This window comes from Oncorhynchus tshawytscha, linkage group LG05 (genome assembly GCF_018296145.1).
Source record: "Oncorhynchus tshawytscha isolate Ot180627B linkage group LG05, Otsh_v2.0, whole genome shotgun sequence".
Classification (NCBI taxonomy): Eukaryota; Metazoa; Chordata; class Actinopteri; order Salmoniformes; family Salmonidae; genus Oncorhynchus; species Oncorhynchus tshawytscha.
This window is the reverse complement of record NC_056433.1, coordinates 12719859-12733910: the sequence shown is the minus strand read 5'-3', so window position 1 is coordinate 12733910 and position 14052 is coordinate 12719859. Positions and strand designations below refer to the sequence as shown.

Here is a 14052-nt window from a genome sequence, read left to right as displayed (position 1 = left end):
AACAGAATATTGTAAACTCTTTCAAAACTCCTGCATTGCTGGATCCATGAATGGAAGGATCGTTCCCCTTCTTCCAATGCTATACATTTCTGAAAGGTCTCACTGCTACCATACAGCCAGAGTACATTTTAACACTGTGTTAACATAAATATCGTTGCTGGACTTAAATATTTGCCTTCCTATACTGACACCTAAGCGTAGGGAGCTCAGGTTTATATAACAAATACCACATAGAGCTTCTTTTGTATCTACATGTAGTGTACAGAATTATAGCAGTATGTATCGAAAATGTGAATACCGGTATGTACATAAGTAATGCACTTGCTACCACCAGATAGTCACTAGTCAGAGTGCGGGTCAAACTTGGTGTGCTGCTAAAAACACGTGTGACTCTTTGTTTTGAATCTGAGATGTTGGTGTCATATATATATTTACACACACACACACACACACACACTCAGTTGCCAGTTTATTAGGTACACCCATCTAGTACCGGGTCATACCCCCCCTTTGCCTCCAGACAGCCTGAATTCTTTGGGCATGGATTCTACAAGGTGTGGCTTTCAAACTTTGTTCAATTGTGATTAAGGGACCTAACGTGTGCCAGGAAAACATTCCCCACACCATTACACCACTGCAACCAGCCTATTCCGTTGACACCAGGCACGAAGGGGCCATGGACTCCTGCTGCATACACCAAATCCTAACTTAACGTGAGGCAAGAGGAACCGGGATTCATCAGACGAGGCAATATTTTTCCACCCCTCAATTGTCCAGTGTTGGTGATCGCGTGCCCACTGGCGCCACTTCTTTTTGCTTTTAGCTGATATGAGTGGAACCTGGTGTGGTCGACCAATAGACCATCCGTGACAAGGACCGACGAGTTGTGCATTCCGAGATGCCGTTCTGCACACCACTGTTGTACTGTGCTGTTATTTGTCTGTTTGTGTCCCGCCTGTTAACTTGCACTATTCTTGCCATTTTCCTTTGACCTCTCATTAGGTTTTTAGAGGCTGTTAAGGAAACTGAACCATGGAGTACTGTTTATTCTGGTCTAGACTACTTTCAGAGGGAGAAACAATCTAACAACTTGTAAAATACTGAACTTCCATTTAATATTCATCAAGTAGTTCAATGGATAAAGGCACTGTGCAAAATAACTTCCTCTCCTGGTCTTGATTGTCACATATTCAGTACATTCGTTTTTTTATTCTGACGTACACAGCACACATGGGGGTGTACATTTTCCTCACATTATAGCGTTCAACATTTTGCACTGACACAACCTAACAAAAATACCTTATATGGCGGGCACAAAAAACAAATGACATATTTCTACCAGATTGGAAATGATCATATAGTATAACATTTCTAAAATCAGTTAAAATAAAACAATCTTAAAAGCACTGCCCCTCACTGACTGGTCCCTACTGAACATGATTTCAATTTCTCAATATACTTCAAAGAAACTTCCAAAAACAAATTTCAAATGTGTTAGCTGAAGCAGAGTTGCTGAAAATTAATTAATACAATATATGTATTTAGCACATTTCTAAAAGGTGTATACCGTTATATACTGTAACGTTTCGTGGGAACCTGATGCTCATATATGGACAGACTGACACCATTAGCCCCCATAATTCTCTGATACAGTCCTGACCGAAGACCAATAGCTTGTTTAAAGAACCATGGACTGACATCATTTCCTTCTAGCTGTTGCAGTGTTGTTTATCCAAAGTTCCACTGTCTGTTGTTGTCGATATCCGCCGATGTGATGGAGGACAGCAGTAGTAGTACATGCCTGTGTTGCAGTGGTCCGTGACTGACGGCGGGGCCATCAGAGGTTGGCTGACCCTGCTGAGGGTAAACAAATACACAGAGGTCAGAGTTGGAAGGTTTCAACCTAGTCTTCCTTATAGGGAATTGTTACTTACCGTTTCTTCCTCAACTTAGATAGGTCCCAAAATGTTCTCAATCTGTTCCACCCTTCCTGTCATGTCAGCTAGTGAGAAGAGTAAAGGCAATTCTTTTTCCATGGTAAAACATTAGTTACATCTGAAAAACTCTTATTCATAACCTTTTCTTTTCATATACATATATATTTTTTTACAATTGATCTACATTAGATTATCCAGTTGACAAAGTAGCATTTGCTTCCACAAATCTAAACCGCATAATGTCATGGTAGATCATGCAACCCAGCCCATTAATCATAAAAGGCATTCAAGATAACCCATGAATTGCTTTGAAGGAGGCATAACACTGAGTCTTCAGCCTATATTGAGTGCTGCGGTCAGTTATTTTCCTACTGTGAACTAACAGAAAGGATATGTCTGGCAGTGATCTCCTGGAGGGCGGCCTGTGTCTGCATCTGGAAAGCCAGTCTGGCTTCACACTTACAAGGGTCCTCCACCACCACCACCGCCTTAATCTCTTCATGTTGGGACAGAGCAATATGTCACGTTAGTGTTAAATATTACATAATGTATGTACTTACAGTTAAAGTCGGAAGTTGACATTCACAGGTTGGAGCCATTAAAACTCGTTTTTCAACCACTCCACAAATTTCTTGTCAACAAACTATAGTTTTGGCAAGTCGGTTAGGACATCTACTTTGTGCATGACACGTAATTTTTCCAACAATTGTTTACAGTTTATTTCACTGTATCACAATTCCAGTGGGTCAGACGTTTACATACACTAAATTGACTGTGCCTTTAAACAGCTTGTAAAATTCCAGAAAATGATGTCATGGCGTTAGAAGCTTGTTGATTGACTCAAATGATGTCAATTAGCCTATTGGAGGTTTACCTGTGGATGTATTTCAAGGCCTACCTTCAAACTCAGTGCCTCTTTGCTTGACATCATGGGAAAATCAAAAGAAATCAGCCAAGACCTCAGAAAAAAAATTATAAACCTCCACAAGTCTGGTTCACCCTTGGGAGCAAGGATGCCTGAAGATAACACATTCATCTGTACAAACAATAGTATGCAAGTATTAACACCATGGGACCATGCAGCCGTCATACCGCTCAGGAAGGAAACGCATTCGGTCTCCTAGAGATGAACGTACTTTGGTGCGAAAAGTGCAAATCAATCCCAGAACAGCAGCAAAAGACCTTGTGAAAATGCTGGAGGAAACAGGTACAAAAGTATATATATCCACAGTAAAACAAGTCCTATATCAACATGACCTGAAAGGCCGCTCAGCAAGGAAGAAGCCACTGCTCCAAAACAGCCATAAAAAAGCCAGACTACGGTTTGCAACTGCACATGGGGACAAAGATCGTACTTTTTGGAGAAATGCCCTTTGGTCTGATAAAACAAAAATAGAACTGTTTGGCTATAATGACCATCGTTATGTTTGGAGGAGAAAGGGGGAGGCTTGCAAGCCGAAGAACACCATCCCAACCGTGAAGCACGGGGGTGGCAGCATCATGTTGTGGTGGTGCTTTACTGCAGGAGAGACTGGTGCACTTCACAAAATAGATGACATCATGAGGTAGGAAAAGTATATTGATATATTGAAGCAACATAAAGTCATCAGTCAGGAAGTTAAAGCTTGGTCGCAAATGGGTCTTCCAAATGGACAATGACCCCAAGCATACTTCCAAAGTTGTGGCAAAATGGTTTAAGGACAACAAAGTCAAGGTATTGGAGTGGCCATCACAAAGCCCTGACCTCAATCCTATAGAACATTTGTGGGAGGAACTGAAAAAGCGTGTGCGAGGACGGAGGACTACAAACCTGAGTCCGTTACATCAGCTCTGTCAGGAGGAAAGGGCCAAAATTCACCCAACTTATTGTGGGAAGCTTGTGGAAGGCTACCTGAAATGACCCAAGTTAAACAATTCAAAGGCAATGCTACCAAATACTAATTGAGTGTATGTAAACATCCGACCCACTGGGAATGTGATAAAAAATAAAAGCTGAAATAAATCCTTTTCTATACTATTATTGATATTTCAAGTTCTTAAAATAAAGTGGTGATCCTAACTGACCTAAAACAGGGAATTTTTACTAGGATTAAATGTCAGAAATTGTGAAAAACTGAGTTTAAATGTATTTGTCTAAGGTGTATGTAAACTTCTGACTTCAACTGTACAGTAGATAACACCACACAGGAGGAGCCTCTCACTCAATACCTCACAACTAATGTTGTTATACTGTTGAGTTCCATATACTAGTAGGGCTTGCAATTGTTCTTCTACAGACCAGGGTTGTGTTCAGTAGAGTACATCGTAGGAAAAGGTGTTTTGCACTGGAAAATAAATGTGTTCTTATTGGACTATATCAGGTAGTGTCTGGAACATTTTCTCCCTACTAAACATGACCATGTACAAGTACTTTACCTACGTTCAACTGATCCTCTTTGATAGCAGTAGATATACCCCAAAACTAATCCCTTACCTATCCTGGTTTTGCTCTCGTGTTCTCTAGTAGGCAAGATGGACAGCACAGAGAGTTTGGTTCCATTTGCATGGCCATGACAGGAACACAATGCTTTGACAACGTTGAAGCAACCTAGCGAGTGTTACAAAGTGTTCGGCAAATGGAAAACCAAAGGTGAATCAAGTAGTAATATTGATTGTGCACCAGTTGATTTTAAAAGCGGACTAAAGACTTATCAAGTGCTGCTTATAAGAAAACAAACAAATTAGAGATCTTCTGTGATCACCATCCATAACGGGTCGAGCATCTGAGCAGACTCAACATAAAGTTCAAATTATATAAAGGAGGCATATTTAGAATACAACCACAGTTAGCCCACTGACTCTTACGTTTCAGAGTACACGTTTTCTGGTCCAGGTTCAAGATATAGCCCTTCCGACACTTGCAGTGATGGGACGCGTTGCTGCTGACACATATGTGCTCACAGTCGTGTCCCATGGCACAGGGGTCCACACCTGGAATAAGCCGGGGTTAAGGGAAGGAGCTTACAAGCTAGCAGCATGGATACAATTTCATAGGCTGGCATCATATTTGAAACTGTTAGTTTGTATGCATAAGGATTCTGTCTAAGTAAAGGTGATCTGGGGTAGTACTCTGAAGAAGCCATACTATCAAACATACTTACCTCACTGTATGTAATGGTCATTTATAACTAATTTATTCAATTTCATTCCTGGATGGCAATTTGATAGAAACGCTCATTTGTGAAGATACCATAACAAACTGAAGTAGAATAACATGTTTTAAGTATATATATATATATATATATATATATATATACACACACACACACACATATATATATATATACACACACACACACATATATATATATATATATATATATATACACACACACATATACATACACATATAGGGACACATTTTGCCATAGCCTGTTTGATGAAATTGTGGATGCAAAGGACACTTGTATTATCTGAGTTCCAGTGGCAATATTTGCAAGCTTCAAAAAGCTGTATGGAAGTATATATTGACATAGTGCCAACTATATACTGTGGCTGGAAAGCTGTTGGACCATACACCTTCAATGCAACTCAGCCAAGGTCCTTTGCAAACATAGTGGGGAGGTTTACGTGTCTGACTCTGGGAACATGTTTTCTTGTCCGTGTTCAAGAGATACCCTTCCCGACACTCGCAGTGATAGGAGTTGTTGCTGCTGCTGCTAACACACATGTCCTCACAGTCGTGTCCCATGTCACAGGGGTCCCAACCTGGAATAAGTCGGGGTTAAGGGAAGCCGCCATCAAGCTACACACAAAGCAGCATGGGTACAATTTCATAGGGTGGTAAGTTTGGAACGGTTATAGCTTGTATGCATTCAAACGTGATCTGAAGAAGCCATATTATCAAACATACTTACCATATATAAACGCTGGTCGTTTATAACCCATTTATAATCTCATTTCTCGAAGAAAACGTCATTTCTGTATATAGTATAAATAGCATAACAAGTATAGATACCATAGCAAAATGAACTAAGACATGTTTTTGAGCATATGCGTGTAAGTGCAGAAGGTAGAGAGACATGTTTCCATAGCCTGTTTGATGAAATTGTAGACGCAAAAGACTGTTTGTTGTCTGAGTTTCAAGCTTCAAAAAGGTGTATGGAAGTATATCAATAGACTATTGAGATAAGGCCAGCTATACACTGAAGGCCACCTAATGTGACTGGAAAGCTGGTGGACCATACACCAACTCAGTCAAGGTCCATTGCAAACATAGAAGGGGGACTGTTAACATAAAAAATAAATACATTTTAAAAACAATATTAAAATGTACACAACATTCAAGTTAATAAATATTAGAATGTTATGAAAAAAAGTCAATTTACTATTCAAAATGACTTTGAAGATTTTAGAACAGTATTCTGATCATTTTAAACAAAGCTGTACGATTGACAGATTCAAAGCAATCTGTGTGTGGCATGATGCTTTGATTTCTCATTGGTCAATCGTTAATGAGCAGTTACCTCTTCAATCACCTTGCACTTGTTGAAGGACCATCCTGTCTGTTACTAAAAGTGAGGAACCATACCTGACTGTTCACTAGAGACCCAGATTGGCCAAAACTCTTGGGGCGGGTTTCCCAGACCCAGATTAAGCCTAGTCCTGGACTAAGAGGCACTTTCAATAGAGATTCTCCATTAAAATAGATTTTTAATCTGTGACTAGGTTTAATCTAAATGTGGGGAAACAAGCCCAGAGTAGACCAAATGGTCGAACTACTTTCCAATGGGCTGGAATCTAGTACCAGGGTATATAAACCTTTAATCCATGTGAGGTGTGTTTTCTCTCTTTACCATTTGATCAACGTATAATTTACAGTGGAATAGAAAACCTAAGGATTCAAAATTAAGTGCTAAAGAGAAAACAGATTAAACCACCCCTGTAGACGGAAACACGGTCCCTACACATTCTCGGACTAAAACCCAACGTTTACGGTTTAGACTAGTCTCCTCCTCCACCCTGCTCAGTCATACCACACAGGGTCTCCCTGAATTTGGAGGTGAGCTTCTCGATGACGCCGTAGGTCTCCACGTAGAACACGTGGTCTTCCAGGGGGTTGCTGGCCATCAGCCGCAAAGAGGTCATGTCGGCTCGGTCCACCCCCACCGCGTAGATCTCGATGCCGGACCCCCGGGCAGCCGCTGACACCTCCTCCACCTGGTCCTGAGGACGCCCGTCTGTCACGATGATGGCCACCTTGGCGATGTTCTTTGACTTTGGCCGGGCGCCTGACTCTTCGGTGAAGGCCTCGGTCATGGCCGACTTGATGGCCAGGCCAGTCATGGTGCCGGCGGCGAGGGGCTCGATGCGGGTGATAGCCTGCTTCATGTTGGGCTTGTTCAGGTGAGCCTTGAGCAGGAACTCGATCTTGACCGTGCTGGCATAGTTTACCACGGCCACACGGGTGGCTTCTGGTCCCACATCCAAGGTGTCGACCATGTCGGCCAGGAAGATCTTGACCTTCTCAAACTCGCCGGGGCGCACGCTGCGGGAGCTGTCGATGATGAAGACCAGGTCCAGGGGACGGCTCCTGCACGAATTGTCTGTCGCTGGTGGCAAACCAGAAGCATTGCAGCTCTTAACAAGATGGCCATATGTTCACCAGTTTATTTCATACAAACTCATTTCATTGACACACACATGTAGCCCTAGTTTGTGGATTGAAAAGCGACATTCATTCATATTAGTGTCCATGAAGAAAGTTGAAACAATTCAGCTTAACAAAAAAAAGACATTTCTCATGGTTGTTTGGGGGATGCACAACTCTGGTTGCTTGAGTTATAGGATGAAAGAGGGGTTTGCAAGGCCATGAGTTGTGCATCATTTCAGTTAGACGGTTTAGAGGTTAGTTATTACAGTATATTATGCCTTTCATGGAGCCATACTGTATCCTTTCACCTCTTAACCGTTCTTCTATGAATGGCAAGGCTTCATTAAGCTTTGACATCCTAACTGATGCAGAATTTTAATTGATACCAGTATCCTTCTTTAATCATCCTGTTGTCAAAACTGATTCGTCCCCCCCCCAAAAAAAAAAAAAAATATCCTTCTAATGCAGTGAAAAGTATTTAAATGTATATCCAGTTATTCATAGTTTTTCTGTTCCAAATTATAAACTGCAGAGAACAAGAAAGTATTTTTTGACTTGTCCTGGAATGCTTCACCCCAGTATTGTATGGTGTTTTGTCATTATTAGATTGCAAATAACAAATTCTGGCTGGTTGATTATGTGATGAAATTATCAATGAGAATGGTTGATTATGTGACAGTAGTCCTGTGCTATTATAAAATAAAAAGACAAGAGCTGACCTGGACAACTATGGATTGAATTGGTTGGGTAGGAAGGGAAACCTGGCTTCTACCTGTCTCCACACTGGCGGTGGTGATGACGATGCCGCTTTGGGTACTGACAGGTAGTGTTGGCGGCACGGGGGTGGTGGTCACCTCCAGTGGCAAGGTGGTCATCACCGGTTGCAATGTAGTCACTGATGGTAGAGTTGGAACTGTGGTGGGTAGGTACACCACAGGGGTCGTTGGCACTGTAGTAGGTTTAGGCTGTACCAGAGGTAAAATGTGTGAACATTTACCTTTGAATTTGTGGTGGTGGCTCACTGGTGGAAAAAAAACTTTAAACGGGTGGTGGTGAACTACTGGAGGTGAAAGGTCTTGGTATAGGTTGTACACCACCGGTGGCGCTCTGTGTTGGTAAGGTGGTAAGGGGACAGAGGATCTGGGGTAAGCCACGGGTGGATATAGAGGGCCAGGTTGTTGGTAAACCACGGGCAGGTGGATCCCTGGTGGCTGGTGGTGGTAGTGATTGCCTCTATGCCTGTATGCACTGGCGTGAACTAGGGGCCACCAGAGGGGAGGAGGAGCGGTAGAGCAAATTAGTTAGTCAGCAAATGGGAAAGCTGTGAGTCTTTATGAATTATAGTTTTGAAGCGAGTTTGTATGAATGATAGTTATGCTTCGATATGAGTTTGTATAAATTATAGTTATGGGAGTGTTGTTGATGTGAGAATGAACTCCGCTTGCTTTAAGAGTTAGCATGAGAATACTGATTAGTTTTTGAAGCATGAGTGACAGTTGAGCTGGTAGCCGTTTGGCTCGTTTCGAACCAGCATAGAAGAATATCGCACTTATAAAATGTTATAAAATGTAAATTACTTACACATGCATTTAGTCTTGTAGCACATATAGATTTGACAGATATGGTATCGGTCTTATAAACTTGGATGTCATTGTTTAGCCAATAAAGCAAAATCAAGTATAATTAGTCAATTTTGAAATTGTATGGTTAAAAAAAGTCCATGTAAATCTATAATGAGTTATTGCCCTGTTGAACTGCATGAACATGGAATGCATATGTCCAAGTACCTTAGTACACGTATTTGAATTTCCACATAGCAGACTAGGGTTGCAAAATTCTGGTAACGTTCCCAAAAGGAATCTCCAACCAGGATTTCTGGAAAACCAGGTTAAAAATTACTGGAATTTTGCAAACCTGTAGCAGACCGAATTATCTACAATTCAAGGAGTGGCTATAATAAAACCAATTGTTCCGTGCATATTTTGCGCGATTTTTACGCACGGACACTTGGTTGGTTCCCAATGAGGAGAAGCATAAAATTATCGGATTAATCTCTCGTGGACAGACTAAGAGTAATTAGCACGAGATTTTGATCGGATTAGACGAATAATTGAATTCAAAAAGCTCTTTTCAATTTTGGCGGAAAATGTACTTGGCTAAACAATCAAGTGATATTCAGTGTGTATCATGACACAAAACACAAACACAAATAGAAAGGTGTATTGGGGGACCGACACCTTTCTCTGTAAACCTACCTGAAGGAGCGAGCGTCCGCAGCGGTGGCCGGGCAATATTTCTACGTTGTGCATAACTTTGAGCAGTAACCTGCTGTGGATCGAATCTATTCAAACGGTACGTTCCGTATACATCAGACACAAAGAGGAAAAGGCAGTAGACGAGACTCCCGAATAAAGACTTCATTGTACCAATGTTTTCTTCTCACGTCCGTTCTTGCCGGTTTACCCAGTCAGCACAAATGTCTGAAACTCAAATGTTTAGGAGAGGGACTTGGAGGGTCAATTTGAAGACCACTGACTAAAGCACGTGTGTAATTATTGTCCAATCCAGATGCAAGACGGAAAAGAGCGCATTTTCCCCCTCCCCAAACCAAACACCATTTTGGAAGGGTCAGTGATGTGCAGGATCCTTGAAATGAATTGTTTTCAGGAGGTCAAACCAATAATCACTAAGCTATTTGATTTTTAATTTTAAGACCTCTTGAAGTATCTAAAACATATACAGTACCAGTCAAAAGTTTGGACACACCTACTCATTCAAGGGTTTTTCTTTATTTTACTATATTCTACATTGTAGAACAATAGTGAAGACATCAAATCTATTAAATAACACACATGGAATCACGTAGTAACCAAAAAAGTGTTCAACAAATCAAAATATATTTTATATTCTTCAAAGTAGCCACCCTTTGCCTTGACAGCTTTGCACACTCTTGGCCATCTCTCAACCAGTTTAACCTAGAATGCTTTTCCAACAGTCTTGAAGGAGTTCCCACATATGCTGAGCACTTGTTGGCTGCTTTTCCTTCACTCTGCAGTTCACCTCATGCCAGACCATCTCAATTGGGTTGAAGTCTGGTAATTGTGGAGGCAAGGTCATCTGATGCAGCACTCCATCACTCTCCTTCTTGGTCAAATAGCCCTTACATAGCCTGGAGGTGTGTTGGATCATTGTCCTGTTGAATAACAAATGATAGGATGGCGTATCGCTGCAGAATGCTGTGGTAGGCATGCTGGTTAAGTGTGCCTTGAATTTTAAATAAATCACAGACTGTCACCAGCAAAGCACCCCGACACCATCACACCTCCTCCTCCATGCTTCACGGTGGCAACCACACATGCGGAGATCATCCGTTCACCTACTCTGTGTTACAAAGACACAGCTTTTGGAACCAAACATCTCAAATTTGGACTCATCGGACCAAAGGACAGATTTCCACCGGTCTAATGTCCATTGCTCGTGTTTCTTGGCCCAAGCAAGTCTCTTCTTATTATTGGTGTCCTTTAGTAGTGGTTTCTTTGCAGCAATTCGACCACAGAGGCCTTATTCACGCAGTCTCCTCTGAACAGTTGATGTTGAGATGTGTCTGTTTCTTAAACTCTGTGAAGCAGTTGGGCTGCAATTTCTGAGACTGGTAACTCTAATGAACTTATCCTCTGCAGCAGAGGCAACTCTGGGTCTTCCTTTCCTGTAGTGGTCCTCATGAGAGCCAGTTTCATCATAGCGCTTGATGGTTTTTGCAACTGTATGTTTTTTCCAGATTGACTGACCTTCATGTCTTAAAGTAATGATGGACTATTTGCCTATTTTTGCCATAATATGGACTGGGTATTTTACAAAATAGGGCTATCTTTCATATTTTTAGGGGTGCCCATGTGACTGGGCATCAGAAGTGTCCGGAGGCGAGAGACACAGGTTAAGGTTACCTGGGGTAAAGTAGTGCAGACGTTGTCGTATGCAGAGGCATTGAAGAAAGTAGAGGAAGATGGGTCAAGGGGGAGGGATCCTGAGAATATGTGTGTCAGTAGTAAATCTGTGCCAGCACAGAGGGTTAGCCCAACAAGCAATATATGGTTCAGTAAGATTGGCTTTTTAGCATTCATAGCAATGGTTCTCTTTTTATTTAACTAGTCAGTTAAGAACAAATTCTTATTTACAATGGATGACCAACTCCGGACGACGCTGGGCCAATTGTTCGCTGCCCGATGGGACTGCCAATCACGGCTGGATGTGATGCAGCCTGGAATTGAACCAGGGACTGCAGTGACGCCTCTTGCACTGAGATGCAATGCCTTAGACCGCTGCGCCACTCGGGAGTTGAAGTCCGGGAATATATAAATATATATATATATTTTTTATCACTTTCCCCTTTTTCAACGCAAAGTATAAGGAATTCATACCCCAGTCTAGTTGGTGGCGGTAATGCAACATTTATTGAATGGCAACAGCCCTTTACAACTCATCGAAGAAGTCTGGAGCTGGATTTGTCATTAACATAGATTGAGGGGAAAAAACTACGCCAAAAAAAAGAGCAGAGATCATGAAAAGAAGATGGTGTACAAGGAAGAAAGTGGAACTTTATTAATAAATATGGAGTGGGGGGTTGCAGAATCCTTCTGGAAGGAGAAGATGGCGGATAAGGAATATGGAGTAGAGGATTGCACAGAACTTTTGGAAGAGCAGGAGAAGCAAAGTAAATGTGACGAGAGTGAGGGGGAATTAATTTTGGTGGCAGGTGCAGTGATGACCGATGAGCGGGAGCTGAGTGTAGAGGGAAGCGGTGCGGTCGATTGGCGTCGAGCAAAAAGAGGGATATGTGCTCTAGTAGCTCAGAGATGGAACCTGACGGGAGTATGGATGTAGTACCTGCACTGAGAACCGCTGAGTTTGGGCCTCATCCCCAGGATGGAAAGGATAATTCTGGTCCAGTGGGAGTGAGGTTTGTGGAGAGAATGGATCCTTGAATTTTGGCTGATCCATACGTGGTGTCGGGTTGGGTGGAGAAGAGATTCGGGACTGTTGAGTTGGTGAACGGAGTGGATTAGTGATGATTTACTGTGTTATTTCAGTCTAGAGGGAGCTGGCGCTCCAGATTACACGATTAGGGACAATAAATGTGACTTTCTTTACTCTCCGGAGCAGGGTGCCATTGAAATGAGTGATAACGGGGTGCCATTAAGTGTTGAGGATCAGTTGAAATGGAAGATTCCTGGTGTCTGGGATGACCGCTGTTTGGTGCGACACAGATCCGGTGGAGAGCGTGGGAAATATACTACGGGAATTGCGCCGAAAATACTACGGTGTCAAGTTTATTGGCATGTTGCAACAGTGTGTAAGACGGAGATTCATAGATGAGAGTAGTGTGCAGGAGGGCATGAGACGCAGGAATGTGTAGTTGGTGGAGAAAGTTGTGTGTGTTAGCTGTGTCCGTGGGGCTGGAGATCAGGTGTCCGGTGAAAAGGCAGGTTGAGGTTGCCAGGGTTAGAGTAGTACAGAAAGTGTTGTCTGCCAAAGCAGTGAAGGGAGTGGTAGAGGAGCAGAGACCAAGAGAGAATGATGGAAGAATATCTACTTCAGTAAGGTGGGCTTTTTAGCATTCATAGCCATGGTTGTCAATTGTACTGCAGAAATGAATGGCCTCACACTAGTACAGTAGGGGGCGGTGCATGCACCTAAAAGTTGGATGTGATCCACCAACGAAATCCAGAAGAAATTTCGCCACAGATGGAAACCACAAACCTATCTTTGATCTGCAAAGTTTGGGATTTTCCATAAATTGCGGCCGTGAATCCACCATATAAATAGTTGAAGCTCTCGTAATATGGATAACTATTCAAAAGATCGCTGATATGCATTTTTCTACATTGTAAAAGACACAGTGGGGCAGTAATTGCTATCGCGCAATTATATCAATTTATAAAATGGCAATATATTTTTTACAGACTAGCTCAACAATAAGTGAATTTACAAATGAACCAATTATGATAATTCACCCCCCCCCCCCCAAATGGAGGTGCAAAAACAAAAGTTCCCCTCCTATTTTAATTAGCTCCATGTCTCAGGTAGCCAAGTAGACACAAGGCGGTTTGGCTTATCTCGGTCACAAAGAAGACCTTTGCAGCCTTTTCTGTTAATAAACAATGCTATGCTGGCAGATGGTAACATTTAAATGAAACCCAGTCCCAAAAGAATTGTATATCATAGGAAAAGACACCACATTCACATGGATTTTAACACAGAGGGCAGTTTGGATTTGTCAAACATATATAGTTTGGATTTAAGCCAACATATATAATAATTTGAGTAAGTCAAGTTTTTGACTTAAATCATTGTGCAACATCACAGTTAAGCGCTGGCTGTCATCTTTCAGCAACAAGGGGGGGGAGTGACTGGTATGAGCATTTAACCTGAGTACAGAACTAAATAGGTTCTCAACAAAAAGTTAGGATGTTTCTTTGCTCACAT

The 14052-nt window shown here is 41.9% G+C and overlaps 1 protein-coding gene across 10 annotated transcripts; it reads right to left on the bottom strand.

Annotated features, from left to right (window-relative positions):
• Positions 1 to 1093: 1093 nt before the first annotated feature.
• Positions 1094 to 10075, bottom strand: matn3a (matrilin 3a). 10 transcript variants are annotated; one of them, XM_024419680.1, is made up of 9 exons: positions 9825 to 10075; positions 8567 to 8827; positions 8342 to 8482; positions 6953 to 7528; positions 5547 to 5684; positions 4782 to 4907; positions 2332 to 2433; positions 1935 to 2005; positions 1094 to 1857 (listed from the first exon to the last, which is right to left on the bottom strand). In XM_024419680.1, the coding sequence occupies exons 1-8, from the start codon at positions 9988 to 9990 to the stop codon at positions 1950 to 1952; spliced, it is 1566 nt and encodes a 521-aa protein (XP_024275448.1). In that variant the 5' UTR covers positions 9991 to 10075; the 3' UTR covers positions 1094 to 1857; positions 1935 to 1949. The 10 variants fall into 10 exon arrangements, with proteins under 10 accessions (XP_024275448.1, XP_024275449.1, XP_024275446.1 ...); XM_024419681.1 differs by having other exon boundaries at positions 8342 to 8464; XM_024419678.1 differs by having other exon boundaries at positions 8342 to 8827.
• Between the last annotated feature and the right edge of the window lie 3977 nt (positions 10076 to 14052).

Excerpts from the sequence above, each read along its gene's own strand:
- matn3a (XM_024419678.1), bottom strand. The coding sequence starts at position 9,990 with ATGAAGTCTTTATTCGGGAGTCTCGTCTACTGCCTTTTCCTCTTTGTG. Across the intron at positions 7,529-8,341 it reads CACCGCCAGTGTGGAGACAG|CGACAGACAATTCGTGCAGG; the intron begins GTAGAAGCCAGG and ends GTTTGCCACCAG. Across the intron at positions 4,908-5,546 it reads ATGTTCCCAGAGTCAGACAC|GTGTGGACCCCTGTGCCATG; the intron begins GTAAACCTCCCC and ends GGCTTATTCCAG.